The 12,878-nt window shown below is 27.2% G+C and overlaps 1 protein-coding gene across 4 annotated transcripts in view; it reads right to left on the minus strand.

Annotated features, from left to right (window-relative positions):
• Positions 1-10,677, minus strand: part of LOC132927019 (microtubule-associated serine/threonine-protein kinase 3) — a 28,009-nt gene extending 17,332 nt beyond the window's left edge. Inside the window, exons 1-2 of one of the 4 annotated variants that reach the window (XM_060991471.1) lie at positions 10,039-10,677; positions 7,934-8,166 (exon numbers count right to left, since the gene is read on the minus strand). In XM_060991471.1, coding sequence (XP_060847454.1) covers positions 7,934-8,045 — 112 coding nt within the window. In that variant the 5' untranslated portion in view covers positions 8,046-8,166; positions 10,039-10,677. Of the gene's footprint in view, positions 1-1,171; positions 1,328-7,933; positions 8,173-10,038 lie in introns of those variants that run through there. The other 3 variants (XM_060991470.1, XM_060991472.1, XM_060991473.1) reach the window with 3 other exon arrangements.
• Positions 10,678-12,878: the final 2,201 nt, after the last annotated feature.

Consider the following 12,878-nt stretch of genomic DNA (forward strand, 5'->3'; position numbering starts at 1 on the left):
TGATTTTAAATGTAGTATAAATAGTATAATTTCTATGAAGGACTCAGAACACCCATCCATTAAATCTTTTTGAAAACTATTTCGCCACTTAAATGGCTACTATTTTAGCTGAGAAGCCAATTTATATTTTTTTTTTTATAATATCATTAATGTAAAAAAGTTATTTAAGTTTAAAAAACATAAAAAAAATGGATTTTAAAACAATAATGACTTTTTTGTATTAATTATGTTGAATATAAATTGCTATAAATTTTGTCTTTCTTATTGTATATGAATTTAATTTCTCAACTATAAGTGTAACTTAAGTAGTTCTTTTTGTACAAAAACTTTTTTTTTAATTTTTATTATTATACATTATGCAGCAGTCATTTGATTTTGTCATAAACCACTTTCAAAATACTTAAATAAATAAAAGATTTAAAATTTTAATTTTTCTTTACACTTTTATTAAATTTGACTATAAAAAGTGTGTGTGAGGTATCCTTATAACTAGTCCTTACTGAAATTACCACATTTTATAATGTATATAATAAAAAGTACAGAGAATTCTCAATAATTAAAGCATCAACTAACCGTTAAAAATGAGATCATAAATAATAAAATAAACAATGTTAAGATAGGACTAGTAACAACATAATACAAAGAAGAAAACAATGTTTCACAGTCTTTTTATATAGTAAATACTTGTGTATGTAGACCACCAACTACTAATGTTTAATTGCATTAACAAGTCATCAAATATAAATAAATAATGACTGTAAAAAATTTTTAATAAATAAACCACTATTAAAGTTGAATTTATTAATAAGAAATATTTTAGTATTTGAAATTTAAAAATTTGATGTCAAAGTACTAAAGTGTACCCATATTAAAAAAATATAAACTAATAAATATAGTTATATTTTATGGTGTAGTCCCCAAGCAATATATTCAATTGTAAATTGTCCATCAAGCTGATGTAGCTTTATCCACTAAATGACGTGTGAAGCAAAATGTTATGAGAAAAAAACAACAATTATGATTTACTAAAAACGTAATATGCCGAATGCCTTGTAAAATATATCTAATACTCGACGAATAATTTAGTCAATAATAATTAATAAGTTGTTATTAAATAAAAATTATGAATGTTAGAATGTAGTGTTAAATGTACAATTTATATATAGCTCACCAGTTTTATTGTTTAAATGAGTATTTTGTTCACAAACAAATAAAGAAGAATTTACATAGCACATATTTAACAGTAATGTAAAGTTAATAGCTTCAAATATAAATTATTAATGAAACCTACAACCTACGCCTCTGACGACTAGTATTCAAATAAAATACATTACAGAAAATCACGAACCTTGTACTAAAATATAGATAAAATAAAATAGTAGAGAGCGTGCTCTGAAGTGTTTGACCAATTTAGTCACATGATACATTTAAGAGGACAAGATTATACTTATTATACATATTTATATAGAAAAAAAAAATATATGATAGATAATTTAATTGGCACGTGCTTTAGATAACTTGGTAAAAAAAAGAAATTATAAAATAAAAACTAGACAATGTATATTATGTATTAAGTATAAAATATTTTCAACTGATAAAGTTTGTACATTTTTAAAATGTACATTTTCCAAAATGTTATTTAGAAACTGCCAGCATTATTTAATATTATGAACACAATACATTACAATTATTTATTTTATCAGAGTAGGTACTTAAATTGATAAATACAATATCATGTATTTAAAACATGTAACTTATGATTCTAAAGTAAATAAAACCAATAGGTAATAATTATTTATGTCATATAGTGTAATAAAATGTTCAAATTTAGATCACCTACTAAACTCATAAACATTAGAAACGGTACATAATTATTACTGGCTGCTAATTTAAATATAGCAATTGAAAAAAAAAATAGTAGATTTTAATTATATAATACAATAAAATAAAACAATATATCAAATACATGTAACAATGAATAACTGTATACATACTATACATACATTTTTGATTTAGTATTAATTTATTTCCTTACTAATTTTAATCTTTAATATATTTATCAAATCAACAATGGCAAAGAAAACTGTAGACAAACAGGCTTAATGAGTATGATAGATATTATATAGAAACTTTAAATACATACTACAATTAAAAAAAAAAAAAATCGATAACTAATTAAATTTATTTTTTTCTACTAATATATGATACTAAACACATGATCTCCTCTAGTATTTAATAAGTCCTAAGTACTTAAATTACTAAATATATTTAATATTATACTTAGAAAAGTATGATATCATTTGTTTAGTATAATATTTATATTGCAGATATTTGAAAGATGAAAGACAAATATTATGTGCAATAGCTAAAATCTAAAAAGAATGAATGCCGCCAACAGTGACATATGACCTCAAATTTGCTAAATATTAGTATTAAATCTGCCAAATCCCAAGAAAATAGACCATGTGCCAATGTTTTATGAATGTCATTGATTTTTGTTTCATTTTACTTGGCATTAATATATATTTATTATTTATAAATATCAAAACACATAGAGAACTATAAACGTTTATATTAATGATGATTTAATTTTCAAATAACATACTTATAGCAATTAAAATACTAAATTTTCGTTAGAGCTACTAAAAAATTAGAATTTAATAATTTAGATAAGACTAATTTAAAACAACAAAAAATATACAAATAGGAAAATAAATGAAGTACATTGTATCTTAAATATACATAATAATCAAATTTTCAAAAACCTGCTTTATTAAACTACATTTATAGGATAGTATAACACCTATATAATTAAAATTAGGACAAATTAGAAGACATTGTAAATACATAGTTATAATTAGAATTTAAAACTACCAGACAATATAAATAAATAAATGGAATTTTTAATCGTTCATTATTTTATTTTCAAATATTTATTTAAAATATAAAAGAATAATAAAATATAAAAATATAGTCTCAAATTGTTTATAGATACCTTAATATGAATTCAATTGCATACGTGTGATGTGATGAAAAAAAAACTCCTAGTGATAATTACATTTTAACTTTTTTATCTCTTCTGAAATTATAATGTAGTAAACATATAAATTATGATTACACGAGTTTTTTTAATTAGAATTAAGTATCATATTTAAATAAATTAAAGTAAACAAGAAAATTGATATTAATTAACCAAAAATATAGGTAAAGAATAAAAAATTATATATTTTTAAGTAAAAAATATTCAGTTTAAATTCTTAAAAATTGTCTGGCATAGAAATAATGTTTTACTAACACATTTAAAAACTAATGAACAATGAAATAACTAAGGCAATAAACTTAAAATAAACTCAGTATCTTCCATCCATAAATCAGGAGATAAACATTTTTGAAACTAGAACTTCAGTATATATCAATCTACAGTATACTAAAACTTTACTTTTTTTTTTATATAAGTGTAAACAACAATATTTGTTTCGTATGAGTCTGTATCATGTTCGCTGTAAAAAGCTAACATACTTTCAAAATTAGATACTAAAATTTATAAAAGGATATTTATACATATTGTAATGTATAAAAATTGATTAATTGAATAGTTAATTAAAATATAATTCACCAATCATCTGTCATTTAATTATTAACTATGGTTATTATTTATTTATAAAACTTCACTGTCTTGTAATACATATAAAATTAGTTTATGTTTAAGTATATTTTAACATAAATAAATATTTAGTTACTATTTTCTTATGAACCAGACTACACCTGCTAATAATTATTTTAATAGGTTTAGATCATTAAAGATTGTTTTCTAATTTAAAAATACAACAACTCTAAGTTCTGTTCATAAAGATAAAAGTTAAAATACATTTAAAAAGTCTTATTTATTGAACAACTGTACAAACCAGACTTTAATAGTTTTATTATTCATTTTAATATTCTTAAATATATTGATTTATCTAAATTGATATTCGACTAACATTTAAGATAAGATGTGACAGTCTTGCAGGTTACCTAAACATAATTCTATTTTAACAATGCTATCAATAAAAATAATACATTTATAACTGATAATAATAGTAATTAGTAGATATATTCATGTATATTATAAACATTTAATACTAACTCAAGCCAATACCACAAGACAATCATTATGTTAATAATACACATAATAAAAAACCATTTGATAAATTAATACTTTGTAAAAATACAAGGACAATAAAATATATCTGTTATTGTTTAAAAATATGTATTTCAAAGAAGGAAAACTATAGTAGTATAATTTATATTTAAACAAATATTTTAAACTATAATTCTTTAGCAAACAGCTAAAGAATTATATACATTTTGAGCTAAAATTTTGAATTTATTAGGTAGTATTAAAACTATGAAGCTTCTGTGTAAAAAATGACAAAGAGCAAACAAAATTGGAAATTGTTGTTATTAGAAAATTGTTATTTTATTATTTTAAGAATAAATAAATACAAAAAAGAAAACAATTTAGTAACATTGATGACAGAAACACTAAGAGACTATTATGAATCTTAAGATAAAACTGATTTATATAGAAAAATTAATATACTGTATTATTACCATTCTACTTTACTATTACATTCTATAAATAAAAATGAAAAATTTTAAAGCTGATTTCAGAAGTTTAGAATTTGTGCTGTGGAATTGTTATTATTATAACCATTTTAGATGGGTTTTTCTAAACACTTGAATAAATTTGATCATTTATAATATTGTGACTGAATATTTAAAATAATTACATCATAAGCAACTAAATAATAAATAGTAAAAACAGTTACATCAACAGCTGACTCAATTAATAATTTAATTGCAGTATATATGGAATATGGATAATGAATATAAAATTGAAGATAAGAATATTACTATAAAAAGTAATTCATTATTAAATAATAATTAGGTATATTGATTACAAATTGATAACATATGATGCATATATTTCATAAACTTTAAACTTAATCAAAAATACATGATACCTATAAAAAATAATAAGACTAAATCTGTAAATCAGGTAAGATTCAAATAGGTTAAGAACTGATAATTATTAGCAAAGGTTAAATATAAATTTTAATACTAGAAGTCAACAAACTATATTATTATAATTATAAATGATTCTGGTGCTAATTACTTTAGATGAAATTTAATTTTATAAAGAAATCAAGAGTATTGAGAATTTTTATTTATTAATTACTAAAACAACTAAAAGATTAAAAGATAACCCGATATTTAATTATAAAATAATACCAGATCTATGAATTAAATTGATATTTTTTAAGGTTTTTGGTACAAAACCAAATATTAACATAATAAATAAATGTAATAAAAGGTAAAAAGTTTAATCTATACCTATTAAGTGTGCTTTTAATCTATCAAATAGGAATTATGTAGATGTATTAATATGTTGCTCAATTATTGTACATTATTCATGATAAAATAACTTATTAAATGCTATAAAATAATAGTCAATCCTCAATCACTAAAATTCCTCAAATTTATTTAATTTGAGAATAAGTGCAATTATTATATACAAATTATATACATTATAAATAAAATAAAAAATAATTTTATATTCAAAGTAAACATTAAAAATTATTTACAGTACATTGGAACCATTAGATTTTAATTTATATAGGTAATAGATAATAATAATGATATAAGATAATTTATAAAAGCCAAAGCAACTGATAAAATTAAATAATAATATAAACTATAAACATACCTATACAATATTAAAATATTATAAATTTAATTTTAGATTCATAAAATATATTTTAATAATTAATTTAACAAAATGTAATAACAATATTAAATAATTATTTTCATGTATTTCTTGAAAACGACTGTCATATTAATATTTTTTTGGATCAAGGTCATTTTATGTAGAGATTAATTTACACTAATCTATATATTTTGTTTAATATTAGGTACTTATTTTATTGTATTTTAAGACATAATATATAGCTATTTTAAGTTTAAAAATTACTTAAATGGCTTAATTTTAATTTGTATACTTAAAATATTTATAATACACCAAAAGTTACTACCCACATGAAATTGTATACAATTTCTAAGCAAGGGGCATTGAATTGGCATTGTTCCATAAAACTACAAAATCTTCACTCAATATTCAAGCTACAATGTAAGAATTAAGCACACGAGATTATGAATCAAAAGTATTATAATAATAAATACATAGGTATAATTAAATAAAAATATAATAGTATCTACTGAAGGTCTTTCAAATTTAACATAACAAAAATAATAGGCAAACTGATTACATAAAACTATAATATTACTCCCACTATTTTTAAATGTATATATATATATAATATATATATGTATGTAATATATATATATATATATTTAAATAAAATATGGTTGACTATTTAAATATTAAAATAATAACTTTGTTGTGATTAAAAGTAAATTTATAATGTACACTAACGTCTAACAAATATACTAAACTACGTTTATAATTGTTTTATTCATTTTTATTAAACATAGGAATATCTAAAAAAAAAAAGTAATCTAACTCATAAAAAAAGCTTTTATTTTTTAAGAAATTAAACATTTTTCTATTCAATAATTGCCTAGTTGATATTTTTAAGTAGTATAATTTACTATATTAATTCAAAATATTGTTATCATATTAATCATTTAATATTTACTATATTTATAATGTAGGATACCTACATCAAATATTACTGTAGAACTATGTTGAATATATTATGTGATACACTTACTAAGAATACTTATTCCTAAAACCCCTTCTGTAAGGTCTATATCCCTTAAAAATGTCCTGTTACCCTATAATCCAAATGACCCTGAGATAATAAAAACCATGTTTGTGAATAACTATTATCAATAGTACCTTTCCCTATAATGACTGTATCATGATTACAATCACTAAAACCTTTCTTTTTTCTATAATGTTACCTTGATTTTTTTTTATGTATTCATTTAAATGTGAACATTTGAAATTTCAAATTGGTTACACCTATATTTTACAAATGATGAGATAATGAAATACTAGTAACAATATAAAATAATAAAATAAATTAACATGGATTTTATTTAATATATAGGTAGAAGGCTAGTGCATATTATAGTCAGTAACTAACTACCATACCTCAAATTTAATAATTACATAAATTCCTTAATTAGCTTAATTTAGTTCAGTTAATTAGCCAAATAAATTGACTTGATTATTAAGAATAAAACATCCAATGGTATACTTATATACACAGTGGTATTTATATACATTATAATATAAACTTACTATACAATCTATAAAAACTAGTCAAAATAACTTATATTTTAAATTTTGAGTAAATTTAATTTAAAAATTATGTGTTTTTGTGTTTTATGTGAATTCAGTCAACATTTGATACAATTTAAGTTATTTAAAATTTAAAAGATCCAATAAATTACAAACCAACTTCAATTAATTCTTAAACAATTTTTTATTTAAAAAAAAAACAGTATTGGCATCAGTAAAAATCTTAATAAGTTTTTACAGGCCCTTAATATAAAACTGGAAACTAAAAACACATTGTTCTTATAAAGGTTATTTTTTAATATATAGAAATTAAAAGATTGGGAAACAAAAAACATGTTATTTATCAATTTTTAAAGAAACCAAAAACTGTTTAAAACCCTATCTTTCTAATGTCTATAAGTTAACAAACTCATTTTAATTACTACATTCCAATTTCAATTTTATTTTAAGTAAAGGCTGTATTAAATTTTTGAGCCTTTTTTTTTGTTTAATAATTATAAAATTATATTTTATCGCTTGTTTTATTTTTATTAAAACATACAACATTTTAATGACTTAAAATTTGTGATCAAATGTTTTAAATTTCAAAATTCAAAATTATTCTTGTACAATATCAATTCTTACCTGAATTATTTGATGCTGATGTTTTACTCTTGTGTTCTTCTGAATCTGAATACCTTCGATGTTCTGACTCTTTCAGGGACAGTTGTCCCTTCCATGATCTTCTACTATCCATAGTTTATTACTTTTTGAATTATACGTGCATTAAAAGTTTGTGGTTTGTGAAAGTTACCATAGCCATGGCAAATAATTTGGTTTTTACAAGTAGTTATGTAGTTGTAAATTAGATCGTCTTACTGCACCTGGAAAAAAAATTACAAATAAAAAAGTGCAAATATATAAAGATATTTATTTATCTTATTTACATAATATTTTAACACTGTATACATATAAATAAAATGTTAATCAATTAATGAATGCAAATCCATCACAACAATTTATGTTATATAATAAAATCATATACAATTTGCTGAATATCAAAAAAACATTTATAATAAATAAAATTATATTGAAGATTTATAATGCTTAATAGGTAGTCAATAACCTGTACATTTTATTTTTTATTATTAAATTGGAAATCAAGAATGATATAAATTTAAATGTATTGTATAAAACTAAATTATAAGTTATGTATTGATTTTATAAAATAATTTAGGGGTACTTATAGGTAGTTAATGCATGTACCTATCAGAGTGCCCATAATATTTATGTGATTAATATTTAAATTTAACAAAAAAAGTATTTCCAAAAAATAATAAAAAAAAAATCACACATTTAAAACTACTTCAATGAACATATTTTTAAAATAATTATATATTCCTAGTTTTTGATGGTATTGTTTTATTTCAATAATGGAAAATGTATTTAAAAATTAGGTACAGACATACTAATTATTCCTAAATTTAATTAGTACTTAATTTATGACATACAAACCTATTAGACAATGTAATATTAACAAAGAATATTTTAAAGAAAATTTATTCTGATGCTTTTTACCTAGTACCTACATGTATACAAGAATGTATGCATGACATAAATAACTTAGGTAGGAACTCTATTTATTAAATAACATTTTATATTAAGATCTAAATAATCTATAAAATATCTACAGTACACACTAATAAAAATTGATCAGAATCAATACCTACATGGGGTTATATATGAATATGTAGTTAGTACTCTTGAACTCAGAATAGATACATGATAACAAATTCTTATCTCTAATTTTAACAAATTTAAATTTATAATTATACACCTACATAAGTATCACAAATTGAAATTTAAATAGGTAGATGAAACAAAATAATAATAAAAAATAAATAATGATGTAAAAATTACTAGATATGATAGAAATGTTCTCTCTGTAGTCTACCTATCTAACACAAAGTTTATTGACAAATAAGAATACATATAATACGATATAATTTGTTGGGAATACTGAAAGTAAATTATTATTAATAAGTGTACAAAACTATGAATAGTTTTTATGACTTTTTCTAATTAATTAAGCAGCCAGCTTGAAAACAAATGAAAGAAATTGAGCATAAAAATGTAATAATAATCTATATAAACTGATTAGCTTTAGGTACATAATTAAATATTTATTAAACAATTTAATTTAAAACTATTAAATATCTAGATATATTTACTTTTAACGAACAATACTATCATGGCAGTCGTTAAACCTAACATCTTAAATATTTTTAATTCATACTTAAATTGTTTGTATTAATATATTATAGATACAAAAAGAACATAACTGAAACAATAATCATTTTTTACCTATTAACTTAATTTTATTATTATTGAAAAATTAAAAATTATTAAACAATAAAATAAAATATAAGTAATTGTGTTATTAGGTAGTAAGTACGAATAAACTCATCTAACATTTATAACATTTCGAATGAACTCCAATAATATTGATCGATGTTAAAAGAACTAAACTAATAGAATTCAGGAATGTTGTTCAAGCAAACATTTGAACGAGCCTATACTACAGATATCGAGTCTTGATCAAAAGTTGTGCTTTGAAGCCGACAAATAACAATACGACCTACCTACCTACCTACACAAACGCACTGGCAGAGCCAAGTGAGTAGGATATGGGGTAATAAATGCAGTCTTATGTGTTGACCGACACAACCTTACATCTAAAGGACACTCACCGTAAAACGTCGGTACGTATCAGAGCGAGGAGGCCGGCTTTGGGTGTGCGTAGCGGAGGACGCAAAGGCGATCCGACGACAGTGGCATTTCAGAACGAAATACCCGACTGCAGACGGCGACGAAGAAGACTGCGACGAGAGTCTGCTGGACGACGACGGACAGGACGTCCGGCTGGTCGGTGGCAGTGCGGTAGTGGCCCGGACCGGATGAACAGGACGACGGCGGTGTGTGATCGTCGGGGCAGCACGTCCTCGGTGTGCCACGGTTGCCAGCGGAGATGACGTTCGGCGGCTCCGTCGGGGTAGTGTGTTGTACGGCAGCAGTAGTTGTCGTCGGTCGCGTTTCCTTATGCGATAGGGGCCCCCCAGACGAAAGCGCGGCGGCGGCAGTTTTCCACAAGCACACGCACGTACACACACACGCACACGCACACTGAACGAGCGGTGGCGGCGGCACGACGGGAAGTGAAGGGAAAAAAAAATTTGAACGAAAAAATTGCTTTTCGTCTGTAATTTTTTTTTTCCCGTCTTTCCTGCCCTCACATCGTCCGCTATTGTGTGAGAGCGCACACGATGCCAGTGCAGCACACTCAGCACGGCGATAATAATAATAATAATAATAATAATAATAGTAGTACACGACACACTCTCCGGCAACTCCAAAGCGCTCGCGTTCACCCTTCACCGCGCTCGCGCGTTGGCACGACGAGAGAGCGCGCGGCAGTCGTCGCCGTCCGGTGGGCGGGTCGGCGGCGCGCCGCCGGTGAGTGCATGCGATCTCACGCGCGCGCCAGACACCGCGCGCCGCGAGATGACGATATCGCGTATAGTAATAATAATAATAATAATAATAATATCGTAGAGGACTCGGCGCGGCCGCTACCCGCTCAACAGGCCCCCCCGGATACAAATCCCCTTTCCCCGACCCGCCACCGTACCGCCGTCGAGCGGCCGCGTATCCGTCACGGCTCGTTTTTATTTTCGCGTTCTCCGGTTTTCTCCGACGCCGCCGCGCGATTCCCTTATTTTCGTATCGATTCCCGTTTTCCACGCGGTTTTCCCGCACCCGCCGTCGGACGCGGCGTTCGTCATCGTTACTATTATTATAATATTATTATTATTATTATTTTTCGCGATTTTGTTTTTCTACGCCGCGCGCGTTGACGTCATCTGCAGGCGGCGTTGGTACTCTGCGTGTTATTGTAACGGCGGACTTACGACCGGCGATATCGACGACGACGAGGAGTGCGCGTCTCTCCTCGCGGATATGCCCGCGAATCGTCGTCGATTGTTATTATTATATTTTGTAGTATACGCCTAAATGTGCGTAATGCCTTGTGGCGCGACGATAAAAATAGCTCGCGTGTACGCACGAGACCTACCCACAAATAATAATAATAATAATATTATTGTCGTAAACAGGTACTTCTCATCTGAGCGCGCTATATTGCACACACGCGAGTCGCGAACGACGGCGGCGGCGGTGGTAGTTAGACGTGTTATCGCTTTTTTTCTATTATTATTATTATGGTTTATCGGTGCACGCCGCGCGCGCGCCTTGTCGCCCCGAAAAACCGGCACCGCCGACAACGAAAAGCGCCTACTTCACGGTGCCGCCGTTAGCCTCGTTCGTGCCGAAAGTCTTGTCTCGCGGTGACGTCATCCGAGGCCGACGGAACGTTATGATAACGCGGCGGCGGCACCACGCGGCGATCTTCGCGTATAGTAGACACGCCGCTGGTCGCCCGCGAATATTGCACAGATTTCTACAGACGACCCGAGACCATAATAATAATAATATCGTAATAACATGACGTGTACCTCCGCCATAGCTTCTATAGCAGAACGCTGAACCTAACCATCAGGCGCGGTTCTAGGACTATATTTTCGTACGGGCAACAGTAGATTTATAACAATTAGGTTTTAACTGCGAACAATATATTCCTCCCCAACTCCCCAGACAATTTGTTCAATAAAATATTTATGTTTATAGCTACCGCAAATACCTTAAATATTAGCAGTATAGGTACATAATAGTATATTATGTGGCTTAAAGTCTTTATATTAATATTATAATAAAGATTTTAAGTATAAAAAAAAAAGTAATTGAGATAAATTTTTAAAAGAATAGTAAAAGCTAAATGTGAAATCGGATTCTTCTGCGTTTTTCATGCTCACAAATACTTCAAGGGCAGCAGTTGAATTTCTTAATAATTTGTCTGCGATTTCTGTAACAATTGATAATAGTGTAAGGCTGCGTGCAAAACTCTTCATACTAGATCTTAAATATGTCTTAACACGGCGTATGATGGAAAAACTGCGTTAGGTTAGGTCAAATGATAGAACATATTATTTTTGTATAAAAATTACATTTTCAAAATAAGCGGCATCAGCTGCCCACCCTGCCCATACGCTAGAAACGCCACTGTGAATAGCCGTATAAGTTAACGAAATAATAATAATAATGTGTGTGTGTGTGTGTGTGTGTGATAATCGCGAAGCTCGCCGTCGTATGTTTTGGGTGGGGATATTGGTGAAAAGTCGCAAACAATTTATGGGCGGCATACCGGAATACCGAAGATAAACGTATTATTTACAGGAACGTGTCGATTTGCCGGCCGAGAAAACGGCGCGTAACGAGATTCATTTGATGACACAACTTCCTTATCTACACGGTGTGTGTAGTACTGTAGTATAACAGAGAAGTCTGTCGTAGGTAGGTATATTACGTCGGTCCGCGCGGTCTGCCAAACGTGCGTTTGGGTTTTTTCCGTCGCGCGATATTGCGAAACGCCGCCGCCGCAGCGGCACGACACGACGATGATTGTCGACTACCGCCG

The sequence above is a fragment of the Rhopalosiphum padi genome, chromosome 3 (assembly GCF_020882245.1).
Source record: "Rhopalosiphum padi isolate XX-2018 chromosome 3, ASM2088224v1, whole genome shotgun sequence".
Taxonomy (NCBI): domain Eukaryota; kingdom Metazoa; phylum Arthropoda; class Insecta; order Hemiptera; family Aphididae; genus Rhopalosiphum; species Rhopalosiphum padi.